The sequence below is a fragment of the Acanthaster planci genome, linkage group LG21 (genome assembly GCF_054643075.1).
Source record: "Acanthaster planci isolate LZ-2023a linkage group LG21, COTS_SCS, whole genome shotgun sequence".
Taxonomy (NCBI): Eukaryota; Metazoa; Echinodermata; class Asteroidea; order Valvatida; family Acanthasteridae; genus Acanthaster; species Acanthaster planci.
Window position 1 is genome coordinate 122,242 of NC_141797.1, and position 25,644 is coordinate 147,885.

The 25,644-nt window shown below is 40.4% G+C and overlaps 1 protein-coding gene across 6 annotated transcripts in view; it reads left to right on the forward strand.

Moving 5' to 3' along the window:
- The window catches only part of LOC110982351 (uncharacterized), a 32,040-nt gene that overhangs the window by 369 nt on the left and 6,027 nt on the right, over positions 1-25,644 (forward strand). For 2 of the 6 annotated variants that reach the window (XM_022240687.2, XM_022240689.2), the window contains exons 2-18: positions 12,830-12,998; positions 13,214-13,473; positions 13,813-14,082; positions 14,503-14,596; positions 14,856-15,175; positions 15,707-15,836; positions 15,976-16,143; positions 16,459-16,552; positions 16,946-17,101; positions 17,420-17,529; positions 17,867-17,960; positions 18,581-18,759; positions 19,094-19,225; positions 19,578-23,895; positions 24,163-24,595; positions 24,884-25,015; positions 25,320-25,474. In XM_022240687.2, coding sequence (XP_022096379.2) covers positions 12,950-12,998; positions 13,214-13,473; positions 13,813-14,082; positions 14,503-14,596; positions 14,856-15,175; positions 15,707-15,836; positions 15,976-16,143; positions 16,459-16,552; positions 16,946-17,101; positions 17,420-17,529; positions 17,867-17,960; positions 18,581-18,759; positions 19,094-19,225; positions 19,578-23,895; positions 24,163-24,595; positions 24,884-25,015; positions 25,320-25,474 — 7,094 coding nt within the window. In that variant the 5' untranslated portion in view covers positions 12,830-12,949. Of the gene's footprint in view, positions 1-8,118; positions 8,309-10,504; positions 10,559-11,977; positions 12,181-12,829; positions 13,051-13,213; positions 13,474-13,812; positions 14,083-14,502; positions 14,597-14,855; positions 15,176-15,706; positions 15,837-15,975; positions 16,144-16,458; positions 16,553-16,945; positions 17,102-17,419; positions 17,530-17,866; positions 17,961-18,580; positions 18,760-19,093; positions 19,226-19,577; positions 23,896-24,162; positions 24,596-24,883; positions 25,016-25,319; positions 25,475-25,644 lie in introns of those variants that run through there. The other 4 variants (XM_022240688.2, XM_087131006.1, XM_087131007.1 and 1 more) reach the window with 4 other exon arrangements.

Sequence of the window (25,644 nt, forward strand, 5' to 3'; positions counted from 1 at the left end):
ATTGTTGCCGGGGATAGGTGTACATGTACATTTAGGTAAACAATTTCGGCAAGAATCTACTCCCCCCGTCATTTTTGTAGGCGTTGGCTTGTCTTGCGATTATTCTAACATGTTTAAACACTTGCCAAACACAACAGAACAATCATGTCACAAATACAGCTCACGGTGGCCGTCCACCTGTCCACACGTTCCACCTCTGCACTGCAGCCTGCCTGGCACTGCACTGGCAGGCCTGAGTTCGATTCCTGGCTTGGTACCGGGTACCCCTGCATGATGTGTGGTTTTTGCAGTCCTTATCTGGTATTGTGGGCTTTACCCAGAATGTTTTTGTACTAGGGTTTTCCTCCCACCTCTGCACCTGTTACCGCTTCTCATTGTCTGCTCTCTACAGTTTCACTTTCAGCCTCGGGCTCACGAGCTACGTGTACATGTATAGATTAATGTAGTGCCTAAGCTAGGGTGCATTTGAGGAATCCTTGCCTTGGTCATGTTGGTGTTGTTACCAGAAATGAATAGTAATAATAATACATGTATATGAACATGTAGACAGGCACATAGTCCCACACATATGTAATGCTGGGCTATTTTATGTGTCTTTATATTACTGTCAAAAGAGAGCCATTCACAGCCCTGTGGGGCTATTAAAAATTTAGCTCCACTACCCTACATGTACATGTACACAAGTTTTGATGACGTTGACTGTTAGGACTCATTATTAGGCGCCTACTCATAGTGTTGATCAATTCCTTTGTCACCACGCACCATCTACATGTACATGTACTGGTAGGGTGCCTTGTGCAATACTGATAGTGGGGCCTTGGTTACTTACAATGTAGAATTACATGAATTGGCTGGTTGTATAAGTGTTCCTGAATCATGTTAATGAATGCAAATAGAGGAGAAAACAAACAAGCAAACAACTTTTACCACCTTGTTCCATGACTTTTTTATTAATGGGGACCTACATGTACAGTACATGTACACTGTAGGTCAATTAAACAGCACAGGACATTGGTTGGGCAGGTGGGTACCCAGCAACATACACTGTGGGCATAGGGGTACCTGTACATGTACACATACATGTACAAAAGCTCACACAGACCATGGAGGAAGGAAAACAGTCCTCCATGCACAGACCTACCGGTACACGTAAAATCAGTTCTCCACTACACATACATGTGACACATGTACATGTTTGGAAAGATTTCCAGAAACGGACTTGTTTTCCATTCAAATATTACAACATCAGGAAGTGATAACATGTCTTAAAAAGAGAACTTTTGCTCAGACTATTCTGAAGCATTTACTCAGAAAACACCCAAGTGTTTCGCAGACAAGTCTCATAGGCTTGTGCACAGAGGCATCAAATGTTGTCTGTATACGGAACTCTTTCCATGGATAAAACATGGATAAATTTGGATTTACAAACTCAAACATGGATACATTTATTGTACTCATTCATTCCAGCGGGCCATCCCTCATGTCCAAAAATATTCAAATTACTGGAGGTTTGGGAGGACTAGTTGTTAAATGGATGAACGTTAAATGGCTAGATTATTGTACATGTACATGGTTACTGTACATGACATCGTCCATTACTTACGGATTGACTGCTTGATGACTACTCTTCATTTTAAACAAAGAATACAGGTGTACTGCCACAAGTACATGTACCAGTTGGTCAAGAAAGAGCAAAATGATACCATACATGTAGTAGTTAGGGATTTATTGACTGCCTGTGACTTCAGAGATAACACTGTTCCATATTGATAATGCTCTCGTACATGTATGTACATGTGTAATATGAACCTGGAAAATGCAAAATTACAAGAAACAGGAAGGGAGACTGCTAAAATTCAGGGACAACTACAGGTACAGGTATTACCAGACCTGTTTGTGGAAACTGAATATCCTTTGTACATGGAGCAGTGTGCATCACTCCGGAAGGAGGAAGTACCAACACATGTAAGTGTATTGTATATGTAATGTGTTTGTTAATATTTCAACAGAGTGATGCATGCAGCAAGGTTTGGTGTACATGTACGGAGTGTTTGCTGATTTTTTCGTAATGGGACCCCATGCTGCAAAAATGCCCAATTTCACATGTACATGTCTGGTACACTTTTCATCTGCATGGAGCTTTTGTAAGGTGTACCTGTGTGTACATGTACATTTTACCAGGTAATGGGCATGACACATGTGTTGAATAGACAATGTTGGGAACAGAAAGATAACAGGCATCAGCTACTTTGTAGTTTGATTTGATTACACAAATTACCCATCCAGCATTGTTAATACTATTGCAAAAACTGACTTTAAACAACACGTACATAGTCAGATATGTACCGGTACTCGGAAAAAAAAATCATTTTTTGCATCCAGTTTTGTATCCGGTGTTATAGCTACGTGTATGCTGGCGGCGCTGCTCGGCGCTGCTCGGCGCTGCTCGGCGCTGGTCAGCAATCTCCACCACAGTGTTCTTCTGTCCAGCACTGAGCTTGATGAAATGGCTCACTAACCAGCCCAAAATCCTAAAGACAAATCCCAGAAAAAAAATCAGTGAATATGAAAATTTCATAGTTTTACCTGGAAAGAGTTTTAAAATTTGAACTCTTAATCAATTTGGAAAGAAAAACTACAGTACCATGTAAAAAGGCAATCTAGACTACCCTGAGTGTGACTTGCAGAGTAAGCATTGGTGTTGGCATGGGATGTAAATGTCCCAAATTACATAATTACCAAATATCATCCGGCAATGTTCACTCAGTATCTTTACAATTATGGTATTAAAAAGGAACAAAAATTCATACCAGCCTCACTTCATGGTGCCGAAAAAGCCTACATGTAAATGGCTTCCAAAAATCCATTCGCTTTATCAATAAACTTTTTTTTACTGGAAAACAATTACCCGGTAATACATACATGTACCTGTACTTGTATGTTACTACTGGTAGTGCATGTACATTATACATGAACTAGTACTTGACGTCTCATCGGTATAAATTCCCCCCCCCCAAAGAAAGGTCTTTCCAGAGTGTTCATTGAATCTGTACAAATTCATTGGTTACATGTAGCATTGTACAGATATTGCCCATTTAGGTACACCTGAGCAGTGTCAATTTCAACTCTACTTCAGAATAGTCTTCTCTGCCCTGCCTGTGTTATCCGTTGTACATACCTCAAAACCGTGATACCCCAAGACTCAACCCAGACAACAGCTGTTAAGGTCTGGACATGTTGTCATGGTAACATGTCAACAAGTCGCCATAGCACCACACACATCACACACGTCTTGATAAATCTGTGCTGGATAACAGGAATTGATTGGACATTGGGCTGCATGACTCATGGATTGTGGCTGGTCGTTAGATATTAATGATTAATCTTTGTGAAGGGGTTACGGAAGTAGGCAAAGAAAGCATATCTTACTGAATAATATATTTTGAACAGGTGTTCACACCTACCACTGTACATGTACATGTACATGTATGGTTTGATTGTTTGAATGAAAGTTGCTAATTCTGGGATAAATACTACATGACTTGCATACATGTACCAGTACCATGTAGATGCACAGTTTACAAACACTTGTCAGGAAATCAGTAATGGGGATAAGAAAAGAATAAAAATCACACCTGTACCCGTGGGTTACAGTTCCTCTTTGAATCTCAAAATACCGTTACATGTTGGAATTTTAAGAGATTGGGATTGTAGTCAAATTCCAAATTTTCTCATTTAATCTTTGTACTTGTACGATTGGTAGTTTTCATGAGTGAGTTTTTCAAAGAATAGATCTCTGCTAACAAATTCCTCTTTTATTTTTTTCTTTGGAATTAAAGGCATTGTTCTTTCCTAATTCTTTGAAAAAGAAATGAACACACAGTTCCTTGGATTTAAAAGCCCTCTACACACCAAGTGTCACTGAAGGGCCTTCTAAACTCTTTCTTCTTTTGTGTATTCTTTGCAAGTGGCCATTCAATTCATGTCTGATCAGTATCTTTTGCAAACACTCTGGCTTTTCATAGATTATCAGTTGAAAACAAGGCCTTACAAAAGAAATCCAGATTACATTAGGACTCCCACATTTGCTGACTGTAGCACCGGGATACTATGCTGGTACTTTGCTTGTATGGAACATTGTAGTTTGCGATGAACCTTTGAGTTTACAGTACTGTACATGTGTTTTGAGCGGCTGCTTGGGTGTGTTTTACACACACTAGAGTAAATTTCTAGTTCTCATCACAAACTGATTCATGAATGCCAAATCCATGCAAAAGGAAAGGAAAATCTTATCAGTCTTTGTGAAGTGACTGCTTTACACTATTTCATTCAATATAAGTACTGCTTGCATTTAATGGAATAAAAATCCTACCAAATGAACTTGCCAAATTAGAAACAGGCCTGAGGCACAGTGTACCATGTCTAGCCTCATTGCAAATTCCTTCACTGCTCAGTGACATTTATCTTCAATTGAAGTCATGAGTCTTAATTTTCCACCCCAAACTCATCATAGACCCTACCAGGCCTGTACTGGGGTCCTGTACAGTACGCATTTAATGTGTAAATGATGTGTGTCCAAACAGGTACATTTGATTGAGTGACCCCCTCCAGGTCAAAGACTGTCTGGTTTCCCAGATTTATTGCACTGTTTTGCTGACTTTCTCAATGCCTGATGTATGTATGTACATGTACACTGCTGGGACCAGTATGTACACTGTACCATGGAGGTAGAATCACAATCTACATGTACCTCCATGAATGTACTACATGTAAGTAGGATATGCGCCATTCAGCCCCCTTATCCCCATAGAGACATTAACCACATAACAGTTTAGTCACCACCAGGTCAGGTTTGATTGAGAAGGTGTGAATGGCTTTGAGTTGGTTTTTACTTTAAATACTTTAAAGAGAAAAACAAGTTTGGGTTGGATTAGAACATACTGTAAATGTGTACATGAGCAAGGTTCTATGATTGGCTCAATTTTATGGCACAATATTTTTACACTGAAAGAGGCTTGTATATTTCATTGAGACTGTTAACACAACAAAAAGCATGCTTACCTTGAAGGAAAACTTGATTTTAATTCCTTTAAACATTGACAAACAATAAAAAATCTCTGTGTGCATGCTGCCAGCACAATTTGCTGAGCGCCATCGTGTATGTACTGTTACATAGTGCTCATGGTTAGCAAAATTTTATACATGTTGTCCAGTAAGCATGACTGTTTGTTACCTCAATACAGTGTAAGCAGAGCCCTGAAATTGGTAAGTGGCCTTTGCCCAACAGCTAGGAGGTAGGAGGCTGACTGAACTGTACAGTAGTTTTCTCATGTTGATTATTTGAAATTTAAATGAGATTGAAATTCAGCTATCAGAGGTGAGAAATATAAATCCCCAAAGATGAAGAGTTGTCTTGATCATGAATCATGAGTGAAAAGTGTTTTTGTAGCCATAGACTGTGAATCCGTTTCCTACAAGTACATGTAGGCCTATGTGTACTCTTCTTTTGTTGATGGTTTTGTAGTCTCTGAATACTGTTGATAAATTTAGGAATAACATCACCCTTGCTTTCTACAATGCTAGTCTGGTACTTTTTTCTTCTACACACTTAAATACCAACTATCTGGTGTTACCAGATGTCCTTGGTCTATTGTGCTTTGTATCAAGTAGTCCCATTGTTGTCATATATTGATTAGTTAAGATCTGTAATGATCACACTGTGGCTTTCTGACTGGAGGAAAAACCTGCGGTTGTTTGGACAAAACCTGAACACAGTTTATTGTTTGTTGTGAAGATGAATAACAGTCTCTGTTAAGTTACATGTATGTACCGGTATGTGTACTACGGATAAATTGTGTAATTCTGCATCTTAGGTCACACAGTTACCGGTACATGTATGCTCCTTATACATGTTATAAATGCTTATGGTACAGTACTGTACATGTAGATTTTAATGATGTTCCATTTTTCCTAATGAGTCCTATACATCATAAATACGTTATTGTACGGAACCAGTACGTACACATACATGTAGCTTGTGACTTGTCAAAAGCAATGTGTACGAATCAAGTACGAGTACACTGTCTACCAGTACACTAGTCAGTCTCAGTTTTTCTACCCAGAACTGTGTGTAAAGTTTGCTCACACATATACATGTAACTACCCAAAGTTTTTTCTGAGTTCATTTTATTTGCAGTGAACTTGTTTGAATAGCCTAATACTCGGACAAATGTGGCAAATGACCAGTCTGCTGGCTGTGTCATTTCCCCTGTTGCTTTGAATACACAGTGGTTGTTAAGTACCTGATAGACATCAATTTTAAGACCTTGAGACATCAAACAGGCATTGACTGTTTGTCTTCAGTTGCCAATTAAAACACATTTAATCAAGGTAAAATCAAGAAAGAAGATACCATATAAAGTTTAGTTCTTTGTTCCATCAAGGTGAAATCCTGCATTTCTTTTGTTATAGATTTGACAGATGTACATGTACATGTAAGTCTTCCATGGTTATGTCACTACTGACCTTTGCTCAGGTATTCACTGTCATTTTGTCCAAACTTTGGAAATCATTGGCCAAAACTGCCTGTATCCTGCCTTGAGCTGTAATAGATCTCATTCAATTTTTTTACAATAGGAGTGAGAAAGATTACACTGTGCAAAATGACTTGGTTGAAAAACATCGCAAAGCATTGCCAGCTTTCTGGTTTCATGTACACGGAAATTGAGATACCTGTATAACATGCCAGTACATGTACCTCATGTATCCTGAACATCCTATGGATGCTGACATCTTACCGCGTATCATTAGCAATCTCATTTTAAAAAATAGACAAATTTGTTTTAAGAATTACGTGTTTGTTTTAAGGTGGAAATACAAAACTGTAGCGAAATCCAGCTCTAGGCAAAAGTATTAAAATGTAATTTAAGCAGCTGTGACATGACAAACAAAGGAACGAAAACCTTGAAAACAGAAGTTATTGTTTTAGCTAGTTTTTAGATCACTTTTAGTAAATCACTTCTAGTCCTTTCCTTGTAGACGCTGCTGGTACCGTACCAGTATGTCAGGGGTAGGGGATAGCCAAGGGTACATACAGTGTACAGGTGCAATGGTACCTGAACAAGATACTTGCATTTGATTGATTGGTACAGTGTGTGTACCGTAGGTACAGTACTGTAAGGCCCCGCTGAGCTGTCTTATATTGAACAATGAACATTGCATTTTAAATTCTCTCAGACCTTGAACTGGATCAAAGACTACATGGTGTGCATTTGAATACATTCAAACACTGTTTATAGTGAGCACTGTTAAATTATAGCATCCCGCTGACATGAAGATCAATTTTAGATCCCTGAGTCTTTGTATAAGTTTGTTTCCAATACTTGTTCACAATACTACGGGTAGGTCCTTGGACATTACTGGCACGTGCATGTACACTGTGTGGTTCGTTGTAGCGTAGAAGCTAGTTAGAAAGTATTGCTTAATTTCAAAATTACAGATTTCCTGATTTGGAGGAAGTGAGTTTCAAGGTCTCTTTGAATTCGAACAAGAGTGTTGGATTTTATAACATTGCATCATCTGCAGTGCAATTTCATTGCTCCCTTATATCATTGTACACAGGTATGGTAGTATACATCTTTTATAAGATACAGTGTATACCGGTATGTTTTTAGGACCAATTCATCATTTGTTGGAACTGAGATTGATACCTGTAAGTACTGGTAAGTCTGCTTATATAAGAGTGGAATCATGATCAGTAAAAGCTTGTTGAGGCTACATGAAATCAGTACCCAGAGTCACAGGTCAAATTGAGTTTTACTCACCTTCTGGGCATACAGTACATGTAGGCTTCTGTTGCACATCCATACTTTTATGTTCAGTACTTTTCATCTGATAAAGCCTGTTATCTTGCAATGAAGTTTGATCACATGACCTGTACCCTGTAGTAACCTTGACCTAGAGTTGGACTGGTTTTTATGAATCAGAGGTACAGGACAGGTGCATTGAAGGTCACCGTCTGCTGGACAATGACATGGCTGAATGAAACTGAACAAAAAGTCCTCCAACCTACGTCAACCTGTGCCTGATAAAAGGTTCATCAAGCGGGGTTGTCGGACAATACCGGAACAACTGGTACAGGAGAGGACTACGGTACATGAATTACCAGTACCGGTAGCTTGTGATTAATATAAGGAGCAGTATGTCATAGATTCATGCATTAGTGAGGGACATTCAGTGGACTCACTGGTAATTAATAGGATTGTACAATAACATCTTTGCAGATCTATCTTTATGCTGCAGTGATGTGGTAAGTGCTTAAGTCATTTTTGTTTGTATAACTGTTAAGCATTTAGCAGGTGCTACAGAGTGTATTCAGTGTTCACTGAATGAAATCATCCTTGGTTTATTGACATTTCCTGCCCCTTCATTTTTGGAACGTATTCAAACAAACCAAAGTGGTATGATAGATTTATAATTTAAAATCGGTATAGACAGCCAGCCATGTTTATCAGTACATTCAGTTAACATGCGTGGGTACATACCGCTACACTATAGTAGATGTACACATGTGTACTTGTACTATGTAGACAAATGTGGAATTTTTGCTGTGTTTTGTGGTTCAATGTTAGCCAAGGTACATTGTATGTATTGTGTACATGTACAATTTTGTAGTAGAATTACAGTGTATGAGACTTTAATGAAATTGAAATGATTTGATCCTGAATATTTGGGGCTCACACCCATGGTTATTTTATGGTACATGAGGAGACTAACGTTCTCACTAGTGTTCTGCACATTTTTTGCTTCACACAATCATTTGTACATACATGTAAGTACCTGCTTGCGAGATTTAGTGCTTACTTTTCTGGCCAATGTTGCTCAGCTGGATTGTTGCCAATATTAAGCATTCCCTAACAGTCCCAAATCCTTTGATTTCAATGTGATTTTTACATACACCCTCTAGAGGGTTTTACATGTAAGAAAGTGGTGCCTGGAGGTGTGTACTGGTGCATGTAACTCAAGGTGCCGTATGTTGTTGCACTGGTTTGCACAAAATTAAGAAATTTCAAATGAGCGCACTATTACTACTAACTCTTTTGACGACACTACCGGCACGTACATGTAAGATTGATGTGGTTTAATTTTGCATACAACGGTCTACCGTAACACAAGTACCACTAGAAGGCACTGCCTGTATGCCTGTATGCATCCAGCACAGAGCTTATAACCTAAGCACAAACATTTGGGAGTTGGCAGTGAATGCAATCACTCATGCATCAGATCCAAACCAAACTGTTTGTGTGGGTTCTGCTTCCATTCACCTCTCTTGCTTTTGTCTGCAGTTTGTCCTTGACATATGGCCAGAAATAAGTGTCTGGCTAAGCTCAGAACCTGCACACATTTCTGGTACATAGGTGGATTCAATTTCATGGACTTTACTCTTCAAGTCAAACTTTTGATGGACAGAAATGCTACTGGTACTTATTCCTACTTATTATGTTGTAAGTTTCTTTGTCACACCCACCCCTGTAGCACTAATGGAACATTCCTTCCAGGGTAATTGCTGTGGGCAGTTGTCTTTGTGCATGAAAGTTCCATCCTGGTCACCCAGCCTGTTTTGTCTATTTTGCGCATTTGAAATGAGATTAATTGACAGTGTGGCATCTGTCCATTACACTTAAAATTTGACTGCAAGTGTACGGTACAATGACAACATATTAATTAATGATGTCATTAGTACTGGTTGGCACAGAAAGTTGAATGAATACAATGCATGTACGTGTACATGTAGTTTACAGGAAAAATTGATGTACATGTACAATGTATGTACTTAATGTGCAAACAGGGCACAGTGCACGTACATGTACAGTACGTGCTCTGTTGCATCATGGAGGAAGAAATAAACAGTTCTATCCTCAATGGTTGTAATTAGATAATGTATTTTTAATAACATGTACAACTGTACATGTACAGTACTGTACTGGTACTTACGTACAAGTCAATTTTGGACAGATGTGTAATTTATTTTGAATATTTACATGAATACACCGTTTATGTACAAGTAAATTTCCTCCAATATTTATACACTGAACATGTACCGGTTTACACCCATACTTCGTACAATGTACATGTACAATATTTGGCAGCATTACATGTATTTCTGGAAAGTTCATTTGTTCTGTCGATACAATATACTCCACATATCGGACACACCCACAAAATCTAGTGGAGTAGTCCAATCTTGTCGCATAATTAATGCTTGTCTGTCTGGTTTGCTAACGACCATTCCCTGCCAAATGGCGCGTAATTTCCAATGCTCTTGCACCACGAGCATGCACATGCATATCTACCGTTGCTGATCAGTACATGAGGCAGTGTATCGCATGGAACAGTGATCAATAGATGTATTTAAATGTCTGGCCATACTGGCAGTGCATGCATTGTTGCTTTGTGTTGGCTGATGTCATGTGATACTGTGTGCAAAATATCAACTTTACACCAGGAACTGAACTGGGCATAAAAAGAGGAGACGAAAACTTGGAAGTGACAAGTACTGGTAGGTTATTTGTATTTTATGTACCATATCAAAAAATGTTTAAAATTAATGTTCTTCTTGTATCGGTACCACGGTTGCACCAGCGCATGTGCAAAGTGTAGATTGTGAGCTGTTACATACATGTACATATAAAACGCATGATGCTGACATGTTTAGTACACATAAAGTGGCTTGTTAGCTTCTGACTTCGCTGCTTATTTGTTCAGAATAGAAGCAAAAAAGCCTCAGGGTTTGGATCAATTTTGTTTTCAGTCCAAAAACTACCGGTACCAATGATACAATGTAGACATACATGTCCGTGTGCACATACATGTACAATATACTACATACATGCAGAGTGCTAAATATTTTCCATCTTTCCTACCGTGATAATTCCCACTGTTTGTGTACATGTACATTGTCTGCCACATCTTACATACACATACATGTACATGCAGAACCAATCATTCAGCAATTACTGGTACATGACGGGACTGTGTGTATACATTGTGTATCAATACTTTAAAGTGCAATAGCAGCCGACTGTTACTGTAGCATCCTCAGGGTACCAACCCTGATTACCATGACAAAGCCTGGCTTCAGACCCAAAGACACTATCACCACCAATCTCATTAATATCAGAGAGTACCTATGTATGTACAGTGCAAGCCACGTGTCTCTTCTCCAAGTACACTCATGCAGTCTTCTCCTGCAATTTCTGCATCCTTGATCATAAAGGCAATGATGCGGGGAGAGCGCGCTGAGAACAAAGGATGAGGAAATTATTGATGGTGGAAGTGGGGGGGGTCAGATAAGAGGTGTGGGAAATAAAGGCATGACTCATGCATGAGCTTGAGGGAATAATGTACACGTAGAGATGACATCAGAAGGTTGAGAGAGGTGGAATAAATCATTGTTCTTTATTTTTCCCTCGGCTTTCCAAGGGAACCAATCAGCACTCGCTAAATTGCATGCATAATAAATTCCGATGCCCTGAATAATACTCCATGGTAAGGTCACTTAAATGTACACATGTACATGTACATTCTATTTGGCACGCAACTCGAGGCTTATAGGCAGGTACATGTACATGTTTGGTACCAGTGGGGGTGTTGTGAACATATTGAGTTGTGTACATGTACAGTATGTTGTATGTGCTTGGTACACATAACGGTATGGTACAATACACTGCATTGTTCCACACACGTTTAATTTATGTATGTACATTTGTACCGTCCATGTGCCAAGTTTTACACAATCATTTTTAGGCTGCATATGTGGCACTTATTTCCCATACTGGTAGATGTACATGTACTGGCGTTTTGGGCAAACCAACTGTTTACTTCTGTAAATGCATACATGTACCGGTACATTACATGTTGATTGATGCGTGTTACAGGTGTACACAGCGTGTGAACTGGAAGAACGAAACACGGATTCGTGTACAGGTTCATGGTTGAAGGGGATCATGGAGATGTACCGGTAGCTAGAGATGAGATGAGAATGCTGAGAGAATTGACAGCTGTTGTATGGTCAACACGGTCAATGGGATCAATGATTCCATTTGAGGATGATAGTGCAGTTTCAGGCTTTGGAACAAGGCACACATTGCAACCACATTATTGGAAAGCAAATATTCACAGGTCCGTAGGCTTACACCTACTGTACAGATACTGGTACTGTACTAACCCTAACCCCCAGGGCACATGTAAAATCACACTGAAATCAGAGGATTTAGGACTGTTAGGGTTAAACATGTTTGCTGTTTGTCTCCATAACTGGACTGATCTCACTTACATGTATCTTTATGAACTACATACCAGTAGTACTGTACCGCTCATGTACATGTACAGTACAGTACATGTTGGAAAAAGCACTTTTCAGAATTTGTCTTTGTTTTTTTGTTAGCCCAAGTCCTGTATTTTTGGTTACACTTCTTTCAATTAAGTGTTGGGTTTGTTTTGGGGGGATGGGAGTTTCAGTACGTGTGCATGTAAGTTGTTTTGCTTTTGTTTTTAAATTTGCGTTTCCAGGTTTATGAACAGTTGATGTATGATGTAGTGTGTAGTTTTGTTGAACGGTTGCTTCTGGAGAAAAAAAAATATTAAACTTCACCTACTATAGGACATGCTCTGACAAATGTTTGCGTAGAAAAGTGGGTCATGGTCCTCTCTGTAAGTAAGTGAAAATTGCAGATTAAAACAGACTTAAATGAGAGCTGAACTGTGTTTGGTAACAGTACAAATGGTTTCTTAATGCAATGTTTCTTTGTCTATGTATTGGTACCACCAGGTCTTCCAGTTAACGTATGCAGAATTCTCTGCCCTAGTCCCATCATGGCTACCATCATCCGTCCATTGTCCGTGGCTGTCCAAGTCTTTCCTGAACTGACCAGCGAGGGCACCATTCGTCATGTCTGCTGACTTACTGAGGCATAGCCCTAGGCAAGGCCCAAGGCCAGGTTCGTCTCTAGCTCAAGGCTTTTTTCAGCTTTCAACCCTGTCTCTAATCATGTAAGCCCTGAACCCCCTCCAATCTGTTGTATTTTGTTGTAGCTTTTAGTCTCCAAACATGAGACAGAGCTAATTGTCATAATGTTGAACAAACAAGTTCTCAGAACCACACAACTCAACAATAAGAGTTTGGCTTTAATGGCTTTCATCTTTTCTTATTCAGCCCATGTGAGGGCGCTATCTTCAGCCCCACAGTCTGACCGTCCATCCTCAGCAAACAGTGACTCCTCTGGAAGTACCGTGAGCAGTGCAAGCTCTACCAACTCCTATCGTAACCGCACCCTTCTCAAGACATACCACGACTTTGCTATGCAAATCTTCAATCCCGGCCATGCCCAAGATGTTGAGAATCTTTTCCTGGCTGCTGCTCGAGATGGAGACTTGGAACGAGTTGAGAATTTCCTTCGCAGGAGAAGCAGTGAGGTCAGTCAATACTGCCGTTTTTATTTTAGGCCTCCCCCAATTGCTCTGCTTCCAAATACGTGTCTTCCGAAAAAAGAATTTTTGCTCATTTTGTGGTGCTGTTTCAATTAGGCACATGTATGTGAATTTTAGCCTAGACTATCTCCTGTAAATAATTGCTGCAAACAGTGGGATAAACTTGCCTTAATGTAAAAAACGAGAGATCAAGTTCTGCTTATTAACTTGCAGAAATGTTCCTTCTCTACTAATGCTTTTCAACCTGCTGCTGCACCTTGGCGTGTGTGGCTATTTGGCTGGTCATATTCATACTCTTGTCAATTTATTTTCTTGATTTCATAGATTGTGAATATCGATGTGAAGGAAAAACGAACAGGTAACACTCCAATCATATGGGCTGCCAAGAACGGACACCTGAAGATTGTTCAACTTCTCCTGAAATATGGTGCTGACATCACCATCCGTAACTATGACAACGAAACGGCGATGGAGGTTGCTAAGCCAGGTATTCGTACAGCATTGCTGCAGTCAGTTGAGAGGACTGGGTGTTCTCCAAGGCATCTATTGCAAGCGGCATGGCAGGGGAACATTGATGTAGTCCAACGATTATTAGTAAGTACCAATGAACATTACAGTTTACTAACATCGATGAATACAAAGATCTTAGGGTTTCATTATAGGATTTCCTGAACAACTCTTAGATTGGTTGCTAAATGCTATTCCTAATTCAAAACTGTCTTTTCATTTGTTAGAGCTTGTTTCATTATATTTTCATCAATTGTGTAGTTTTGAACGTATTGTTTTTTTAGTCTTGTGTTAGTCTTTTCAAGCAGTGCATAATTCATGTAATTATGGCATTGCTGGAGTATCGTTAGCTTCACAATTCCAAATTACCGTTCCATTGTTGTACACGTTGCTCGGAGATTTTTATATCTGCACAATTTAAGAGATGGTAGATTGTATCATTCAAAGGACTTTCTGGACTTCGGTAGCAGCTTTGTTTAGTTTTGTAATTTCTGTGTCTGCTTTTAGAATGAGAGTAAAGTGCTGGACATCAACTGTCGTAATGCTGATGGATACACACCGTTGCTGTTGGTTACCAGGGATGTAGATCTCTTTGAGCAGAGTAAGTAGAGTTTAGGACTTCAAGCACCTCATGTTGGTGACCAGTAGCCCTCAAATTAACAAAAGAAACTTAATACCCAGCTCTTTGTTTAAAAATTACAAAGGGGAATTTGATTTGATAGAAATCATAAAAAAAGCACAGTTGGACTAATGAGGAACACCGCTTGTTTCTACCAAAAGCATTCCGCGTTGTGAATTGAAGAGAACTCTAGATGCTTTTTAGACTTCTTTCCTGATTATTTTCTTCTTTGTTTGTATAGTCGGTGCTGCCCTTGAGGATTACAACCCACAGGCCGTAGTACGTGAGCTGTTGGCTCATCGAGCTGACGTGACTTCTCATGATGCTGAAGGAAGAACACCGCTACACTTTGCTGCTGCATCAAAAGCCAAGGTATCCGAGGAGATTGCTTTGGTTCTGATGAGTGATCCAGCCATCTTAGAGATGAGAGATCGGAGGTCATTAGCACCGATCCATTCAGCATCACAGAGTGGTCAAGTAGAGGTACTTGTAGCTTTGTTGGACAGTGGAGCTGATGTCAATGCAAGGGGATTTGCAGGAGCCACGCCCCTTCATATATCGGTGAGTTGTAGGGTACATCTGAGGAACTTGGCTACAGTGAAAACCTACACGTTTCCAACAAAAGCTGTCAATTTCTGGTGTCGGAATTTCCCATAGACTCGCGTGACAGCCCCGGCTGTAACCAAGCAATATTAGCAATATTACACTCACAAAACCATCTCTGAAACACTGGCTGCCTTCCAGCTCTTATTTCATCTCTGGTTTCAGAAATGGTTATATTCCTTTCATGTTCCAAATTAAGTATGGTCTGACCCCCCCAACTGTAGCTTGACGTAATCAGAATGGATGATCCTGCTAGTGAAGCGTCAGGATTTTAGAAGCAGGAGCTAGAAGTAAGATATAATAATAAGGTTGGAGAAATGGCTCTTATCCATGTCTCAGTATATTAAATATTCCCACTTTAGAGTTGATTTGTTCAGAACCCTGAATGTTTTTCCTGTGAAATGCATTTTGCTTCATCCCATCGACAGCAATCTTTTAGGCTGTATAGAGAAATTTAAATCTGACCAACAGTTCCGATCATTATTTCAGGCCTGTGCTGGTCAGTTACAAGCAGCTACAAAGTTGTTGAATCATGGTGCGGACGTGACACTAGTTGATGACAGCGGAAATACTCCGGTTGATGTGGCTAAGACTAAGAAGCTGAAACATGCTCTAAAAGGTGAGATTGAAAGAAAACTGATAGTGATTTGATCAATGTCTTCCAACATCAAAGATTATTTTCTTAGTGCATAAGAAAATAAGTCTCTTCTCATTGTTTTGAGTTCAAGCAACAAACGATGTTCTGTTTGTATAAACAGAAGCATGGACAGAGGCTACTCAAGCAAAACGAGACTTGGTATTAACACCAGTCAAACCTCCATCCCGTGTGGCTGAGCATCACGGGTTAATGGCAGAGGAGCGATTGATGCAAGAATCTATTGGAAGTACTCCAAGGCCTGGATCATCATGTAACTTCACACCTGAAAGTAAGTACCTCCGGTATGCATTCAGGCAGTTTGTGGCTACAGCTTACAGAGTTTTGCCATTAGCAAACCATGGTGATGAGATGTAGCCAATGAGGATTGTTGTGGCTACTCCTTGCCAAAGTTGATTGTGGTTCAAATTTTCCATGAAACAAAAGCAGCTTCCTGGCAACCAAGCGATCTCTCGCGTCTTCTTCCCATGTGACCAGTGTTGGGGACAGACTTATCCAGTAACATTTTTATAGCAAAATGTCCATGCGATAATGTATTAATTGACAATAGTTAACAAGGTTTTGCTTTGGGGTTTTTCTGCGACAGAGCGTATCATTCATAAGATGACGGAGGCACACAAAGCAATGCTAGCAGAGGAACAAATGCTTCGAGATATTGAAAGTGGTCGTTTCACTCCAAGGTGGGTTATCTGTCTGAGATTTAATTGCTCCGCACAGAAGTTCTTTCATTGTTAACAATTAGAGACCTTGGTATCAATCAGTCACATTGCTGCTGTTTGCTCGGTACCTGAGAACATTCTACAAATTTGCCGCTACATGTCTTATGCCATATTTGAAAACAAGCGTATGCTGGAGTCTCCTTTTCTTACATTAACCAATCACATTCTTAGAAGTGCACCTGTTGGTGATTTCAAGTCAGTCTTGTTGTACAGCGTACTTTATCTGTATCAGGTTGACATTTGAACCTCAGCACTATCTTCCTACTTGTCTCTCATGCATTGTCTGCTCAACATTTCTCCATCGAGGAGATTGAAGTGAGTTTTAATGACATTTGGATGTTTGTTTGTGCTCAGTTCGTGTCCTCGTAAGCTTGGTCTTCCAAGAGCCTCTTCAAGAAACAGTACATCATCAGGCAAGTTACCAATTCCTCCCAAGACTCCCAGAGTCTTGGACCATGGATTTAATTCCTCATCACCTGCTGGGTCTCCAGAGAAGAACAAGAAGACCAGGTATTCATTTTAAATTTGCTGCCATTTTGTATTTTGTAACATGAAGCACTCCATAGGTTCATTCTAAAGCCAGACAGAAAAGTGAAGATGTAAGAGAAGGATGATATTGATCATAAGCACCGAATTCATTCAGTCTTGCATGTTTTTCTCAAGTGCAGGACACCAGGGCCTAATTTTTTGAAGCTATAAAAAATTCTGAAAATATTTGTTCTGAGCAAACATCAGCAAATGGCCAGTAGTTTTTGTTTTATTTTTACAAATGAAATCTACTTAGTTTTCCATTCATCTAACATGTCACACTTCTTCTTGTTTGGTCAGACCCCTGCTAGGTGGTCGAACTCGCACCCTTACTGTACCAAGCGGAGAAAGCACCATCGACATTAGAAACCAGAGGGCAAGGGCACATGCCAAAGTTAATCAGAGAAATTGTAAGTCACAGATCATGTCTGAATGGCCTGGCTATGGCTTGACATTACAGAATCTATGGGAAGTGGCTACAACCATATCCATAGACTCCTGTGTAATTTCAAGCCGCAGCCGCGTGGTCATTGGTCTTTTACCTAGCAGCACTCATAGAGGGCAGTGTTTTCATTCCATTCACATTTGACCTGAGAAGAGCTTGTGTTCAGTAACTGTCACTGGTGCACCAGGGACTTTACGCTCACACCATCAAACAGTCATTATTAAAACTTAGAAAAAATACTTGTGACTTAATACTGAACAAATTCTTCGCTAACAAAAATATGATTTCTGAATTTTGTGCAGCTGATCCTGTTGTTTCCAAGGTAACAACAGACATGCCTCAGGTTCCAGTGACGGTGGTTGGGCTTGATTTAGATGACAACCTGAGAGATATCAGGTAGGAATGAGAAACAAGTCTGCAGTATTGCATTCATTCTACTGGTAAACATGAATTGGTCTCTGATTGACTGATTCTGATATCATTCTTTGAAACAAAAAGTTGTGTCTTTTAATCTTGACATGAGCCTGATCTAGTATTTTGGAAAGAGTCTGTACAAAGACAGTGTGAATACAAGGGGGCTTGGCAGATATTCCAAGCTGTGCTGGGCTAGACTCCAATGTAACCTAAGTGCTCCTACATAATAAATTCTTATTTATGAAAGTATTCTCATGACAGGTTTTTCCAGTTTTATCACTTCAGCTTCAATCAACTTTAAAAAATAAGAATACATTAACCATAACATAATTTGGCCAAAAAATTCAATCAAATTTTTTGACGGTCAGTGTTCAGTTTACTCCGATGTGTGCAAAAACATTCATGTCCTTCGAAGTCTCTTAACAATCTGGAATAAATGAACTTACCAATAGAAATACACGGAATCCAACATGGGCATGCGCCCTCCACAGTCATGGTACTCTGTATCCTCCTATAATGCATTTGCCTGTCGTGTTATGTCACGTTCAAAACCTCTATCGCATCTTCTCAATCTGATTGTTACAATTCTATATTCTTGTCAGGTTTCGAAGGTTAGTTTCTGGGCCAATAGGTCCCTATCTTGAACGACGTCGTAGTCATGACAAAGGAGATGGTGTTAATCCAACACCACCCACAGAGAGGCGACCTTCTGCTGGAAGCAGGGGCTCAACTCCTAGCTTGCAAGATCTCACAGGTGCTTGTGTGGATCTTATTAAGAAAGGTAAATAAACTTGCTTCTAGCAATACACAGCTTATCATTGTTACTAGATGTGACATTGCTAGAAATAGTATGGCTTCCTTGCTTTTGAATTGACGTACCATTTGACCCCATGTGATAACTTACATTGATGATGTTGTAGGGTATACAGTGTGAGTTGCATTGGTACAGTTGAATACTGTATGGCATGCAGTACGTAACTTGATTTGACATGGCGTGATCTGACGTGAATGATTGGGCCAATAGTCATTAGATATGAGATATACTGTAACATGGCATTTGATGCAACGTGGGTCTCAAGATTACAGTAATCTGTGATCTCTTCCTTGGCTTTCAGGAGTGAAATATCACAGGTCAGTTGGAAGCTTGAGCAGCACAATAAGCTTGGATGATGAGTCTAGTACCCAGCCTCCAAGGAGAGTTCCTCTCCGAGCCAATACATGTATGCAGATACATCATCTTAATTTAGGTGAGACTGGATTCAAGTTTTCTTTGCCTGCAGCTCGCATTCTGCATCGTGCCTAGATTAGACAGTTTATAGCTAGGGTTTGGGATCTTTTTTTTTTCAAATCAAGTGTGTTGTGGCTACAGCTTTCATTTTGTTTTGACAGCTTGTTTGAATGCACAGACACTTCAATCTGCCTGCGTCTTGTGGAAGAGCACTTACAACATATGCATAACATACATACTAAGTGTGATGGTACTGCAGTAACATTGTCATAACCATTATTGATAACTCAATTTAGTGCTTCTTTGTTGGACCACAAGGCTTCAAAATGACAAGTTTACAGAAAGTTGCTCTGTGTCTTTTTATTATTCAGAACAAATGCATCTTCGTCTGGGCACGCCAAGTCCTTCATTGGACCCAACGCAGCTCTTTAATCCAACGTCACGCAATGTCATGCCTCTCTCGCCTTCACACTACTCCGAGAATATCCAGGCAACCATTTTCGAGTTTGACAATGAAGATGAAGGAGCTGAAGATGGACATTCACAGGTTCTGTTCAGCAATTCTCCAAACTTGGAATGGAAAGGAGAGAGTAAATCGAACAATGAACATTTGACATTGATGAGATCCAAGTCAATTCTTAATCATTCCAAACCCTTTAGCATCGAAAATACCCGCGTCATGGACCCAAGCAAAGACGTTTCTACAGACTCAGGTCAAGGGTCCAGAACGTCTTACAGTGTCTCCTCTTCAGCTAGTACCCTCTCAACCCCAAGTCCTCTCCAGCCTAGAGCTGATAAGGAGATGCCTTTGGTTAAAAGTCTTGTCACCAATCGTCTTGGCGTTAAAATGACACCAAATGCAACAAATGTCAAAGAATCTCCTGTCAAAACAAGGACTGCAAACCCAGTCACCAAACGTCCTTGTAATGTGAACTCTGCAGTGACAAAGCAAATAGACACAAAGGCTTCGACAGAGATACCACTTCATTCGGCCAAAACATTAGTGGTGGAAAACTCGGACACAGTTCCTGCATCTGTGGCAAAGAAACAACAGTCACAAACAAAAGGTCCAGAGAAGTGGTCATCAAAATCCTGTGGTACAAACTTTGCAAACAAAGATGGAAAGATAAACTCCAAATTCTCTCCCAACTTGAGTGCAACTGTCCACAGCAGTATGAGTAGTGTACAAGAAGCAGAGATAGAAGCAAAGTCAGGAAGTGTAGCCTCCGCTGGACAAGCAGATACAAAAAGCAAGTCTACAGTGACTAGTGACAAGGCACAGTCGTCTCATCAGACAGCAGTTTCATCTTCTTTAAATAATTCCAAACAACCAGTTGGTGATGGAAAGAAACATAAAACAGCATTTGGTTCTCAATCCAAAAAAGATCAACCCGGGAAACAAACCAAAAGTACTTCAAAACCCACAGGAAATGAAGTACAGAGTTTGAGTGCAAACAGAAAGGGGTCCAACTCCATTCTGTTTGTTAATACAAAGCCAGCATCCAGTTCAGATTACGGTCACTGTTCTTCGAGAACAACAGCTGCAGGAGGACAGAATGTTCATGAAACAGCTGTCAACAAGGCCGACGGTCAATTCATGGCCAGTAGTGATGATGTCACAAATACTGCAGTCACCCAGTGCAAAACTGCAGAAACAGAATTGCTCTTTGGAAGGTTAAATGGTCAAAGGTCAAGCAAGAAAAGTGCTAACGTTACATCTGACCCTGGTACCCAAAAGACGGAACAGAAAGCTAGTAATGTCAAGACAGCCACCAACTTTAAAAGTAAGAGTGTCGGCAAATCGCAAGCAGGGACAGATCAGATAAGCAAACCACCAAGACAGGCAAACAAACAGGGTAAATCATTATCCCCTCAGAAGATATCAGCTCAAAATGTTGATCAAACAATCAACAAAACGCTGCCTGTCTCTAGCTCTGGTGAAATGCCAAAGGTTAGTCCAAGACCTGGATACTGTCAGGGCTCAAAATCACCAGCAGGATCATTAGAAAAAGCATCACCAAGACTTCAGACCTCTAAGGGAGAACCATCACTCTCAAAAAGCTTTGGTTCAGGCTCTTCTCAGGTAAAGACAGAATTGAGAAATATGTTGAAAGTTCAAGAAGGCACTGACACAAATACAAGACAGCCTCTTTCATCTGATGAAGGTGTTGGTTTGGAATTGGAAGAACCGACTGACAAGGATAAAGTCCATTCAAGTGATGAGAAACAGACAGTACCCTTTCAGAAAACTAAATTTCATTCTCAAGAGGCAGAGGCTGAGAAAAACAAACGTGATGATTCTCATAATGTTGGAGGAAAAAAATCTCCAGTCATCGAAATGGTTCCAAGTAGTCAGACATTGATGAAGGGACAAAATGGCATAGAGAAAAAAGACAAAGATGGTATAAGACCCAAGTCAGGTGGAAGCAAATCGGATTCAGTAGAAAGTATCGAAGAAGTTTATGAAGAGGTTGTCTTTGTCTCTGATGAAGAAAAAGAACGGAAACTCTTTAAGGTTGAAACAGAACCATCTCAAGACACCGTCAAGATTAATATTAAAGAAGTGGATATGTTTAAAGAGACAAAGATACTGAAGCAGAAAAAGGTTGCTAGGAAGACAGCAGGACGAATCATCCCAGCTGTGAAATCTCAGCCAAAGAGCGACTCTGAAAACAAAATTGGAGGTGCAACCAAGTCTGCTCTCACTGCCGTTGGGAAATCTATGTCTGATATTAAGCTTCAAACCCAAAAACCTCCATTAACCCCACAGAGTAGAGGAACCGTTCATGACAGAACTGAAGAAAAAGATCTCTCTGGAAAGACAAAGAAAATTCCCAACCCTGTAAGTCCAAAATTTCCTAGCACCAGTCTTTCCAAATTCCACTGGTCTAAATTTAAGTCACCAGAAGTGTCCCCACGAAGCGATTCATCCGTAGATGCCCCACATGACCCGCGGATCATCAAAGAACACACCCCTGTCATCCGTGATGTCATAGAACTGATGCAAATGGGACCACTGCAACCTGGGCCAACACCGATACCGTGGAAACCTAGAGAGAAGATCTCATCAACAAGCAGCTGTCCAAATCCTATTAAGCCTAGTTCTCTTGTCAAGACAAGGCGACGGATTGCAAGCACCAAGGAACTACCAAGAAAATCCTCTGTGAAAGGAAGTCTCCGAAAGATAGCCATCATGGGTCAAAATGCACAGAAAGGAAAGGCAGGCAGACCTGGAAGTGGAGGCAAATCACGCCAGAAGGGGAAAAAGAAACAAGAACCTGATGCTATCAGCTCACAGAAGAAAGGAAAATTGAGACCACTCATGAAAACCAAGGGTAAGAATCTCAAACTAGACAAGCTACACCTGCTAAGTGAGGTTGACTCCTCTACCAAAGCTTTCATTACTGGTCAGGGATGGCACATTCAGACAGAGAAGAATGAGACATCAGATGTCATCATCCATGATCGGTCAGCTCTCGACAGCTCTTGTGACTCCTCAGTACATTCCGATGATGCTCCGTTGGGTCATGATGGAAGTCCTAAACTCAGCCCACATAATACTCTCATCTTGAATGAACTGTGTAAGATTCATCCGCTTAGCCCAGCAGTCATTAGCAACATTGCCAATATTATGAGTCCACTGGAGGTTGACACACCACACTTCATTCCTGACACGATGGGAACCATTAAAGAGTTTGGAGACTCTCTCAAAAGTAGTAGTTCAGCAGAGACTGATATGCAAAATCGACCAAACAGCACAGAAAAGGCATTCACATTCGAGACAGAGAGTGTTGAAAAACTTACAAAAGAAGCAAGTAGTCATCCAGAGAAACCACCACAGACTAAAGAGAATACCAAGACAGAAGTTAATCATACACCTGCTAATCAATTATCTATTAATCTGAAACCACTCTCAGGGCATGATTCAAAGGACTCAAAGTGTGATGCAAATTTAGATGAATCAGATAGAACCAAAAATCATCATGCCACGGTTGATGGTGGAGATGAGACAATTGCACCAAGAATTACCACTTCAGGGTCATCAAGCAACCCAACAGAAAGAAACACATTTGATGTAGAGAGTGAGGAGGTGTCCTCATATGAAACCAACCCAGACTTCCTCAGAGTGTTAAGATTACAGGATAATCCATCAGCTAATGTTTCCCCAAGGAGCACCATGTTCAGAGCAGAGCTTGCCAAGGAAATATCCAAGATGGATAATGATCAAAGTGTACCTCCAGAGACTTCAACAGAACAGAGTGAGAAACGTGATACCATTAAAGAAAGAATCTCTCACAAACCTCCTTTACCATCCAACATCCATGTCAACATCTCAGAACTGACTCGTGTCCCCCGTGGCAGTGTCAAGAGAAGACACAGTGAACCTCCTGCAAAGGTGTCTAAAGACAAACAAGAGGCACTGGAGAAGGCTGAAGATGTCAGAAATATGATACCTATCAAGAACTCGTGGGAGGAGGAGGCTGAAAATCCAAACTCACAATTTGTGGAGGATGGAGAGTCGAAGATCAGGTCACATTGGAGAGAACACAGCCAAGTAGAGGACATGGTTTCTCCCCTGAAGAGTCGACTTCCTGATAAAAACTTCAGTCCACCATCATCATCAAAAGAGTCACCAACTCGTAGGAGAGGGAATTCAGTGCCTGAGGTTGTTAGTCAGGAGCAACACGGGTAGGTTCATTCATCGTTGAGAGATTAGTTCCTGTAGAGCTGTAGCGACAAAAAAAGTTGGCTTAATAAAACAAATAAATCCTTCCCGTTTATATTGGCATTTGGTAGTGTATTTTGATATTTAGAGTAAATTTTGAATATACAAGTCATTCCTAAAATAATTTTTCAATTTGTTCTGCCATCCATAAATTAGCCTTCTTCCTGTGACAGGAAAAAAATTTCTGAAACCACTTCATTTACTCTTTTTGATCCCTTGTGTTTTTGCAGGAGAAACGGAAAGAGGAGTTTGGAGGATGCATCTAACTTGGAACTTTCAGCTGTCTTGCCGTCTCAACGTAAGTCAAGTACCCGTAACTACTCTGAGGGTTCGGAAGTCTTCCTTAATGATGATGCCAGGAACGACGATGGCAACGATGATGAAGATGAAGATGATGCAGTAATTGACGACAAAGAGCAGATCCTAACTGAGCATGTGCAGCACATGTCCATGAATGCCATGCAAGAGTTGAACACTGTCCTCTCTCAGACCGGTGATATTCATTTTGACTTTCCCTCACCAACGCTTCGTCCAGCGTCCAGAGAGCTTGATACGGAGTCTGTTGGATTTGAACCCGAGGCTGCTGATTGGCTAAACCAAAGCCTTGCTGCATCAGAAGCAAGTGACATTACAACAAGGACATTCTCTGCAATGAGTAGTGAGGTACGTCCTTACACCTCATCTAAAGAGTGCTAATTTCTAGAAAGCTCATTCTAGAGTCCCTATTTTTAGAGTGCTCATTTTTAGGGTCCCTATTTCTAGAGTGCTCATTTCTAGGGTCCCTATTTCTAGAGTGCTCCTAATTTCTAGAGTGCTAATTGTTGCTGGCATGTACATCTTCCTTTACATGTAAGTCTGAAAATCTAATGACGCCGCATACCATGTCAAGTTTTTTACAATTTTGAAGTCGCTGTGTCATATCTCTAAAGAGTTCAGTTGTTTTCTTTACAGTTGCAAAACACTCAATCGAGTGGGCTGAGTAGTGAACGGAGTCACAGCTCAAGTACCAACTTCTCAGAATCAGAGGGAGGGTTGCTCCATTGGAAGAAGGGCAATGTACTTGGCAGGGGAGCATTTGGAGTGGTAAGATTTAAATTAACGCTTGATTGGCATCATTTGTATTTCATTTTGGCTCCTACCGAAATCATGTTACGTCATTGAGAAAAATTCAAGTAAATAAATTTATTATGCTCTGTAACATACCAGGAGAATTGGATTAGTCACAAATGTAGCCAATGAATGTGGTTGAAAGTTGAAACCCAATGCAAAGATAGTATTCAACATCCGGAGCTTGTTCCGCGTAGTCACAATGTGTGTGTTCAAAGAAGCATCTGCAACTTTTGCAAGTTTCAAGACTCTTCATTCCAAATAATTGTTATCTGAACAGGTGTACTGTGGTCTAACAAACACGGGCCAACTGATAGCTGTCAAACAGGTGGAACTGAGTGACAAGGACAACAAACATAAATCCAGGCAGCAGTATGAGAAGCTACAAGAGGAAGTAGAACTGTTGAAGACATTGAGACATCGGAATATTGTAGGGTAAGTATCTGGGTGGAAAAGGGTTAGGGTTAGGGTTAGTGGGAAAGTTGGCCAAGGAGGCTAGGTTGGTCTCTACAAGGAAGTACCTTTTGGACAAGTAAAGGGTAATAAGTAGATTTGTCACATAATGTTTTGCTCCTAACCTCAAAGCTTCCAAGGCCTCTCTAGAG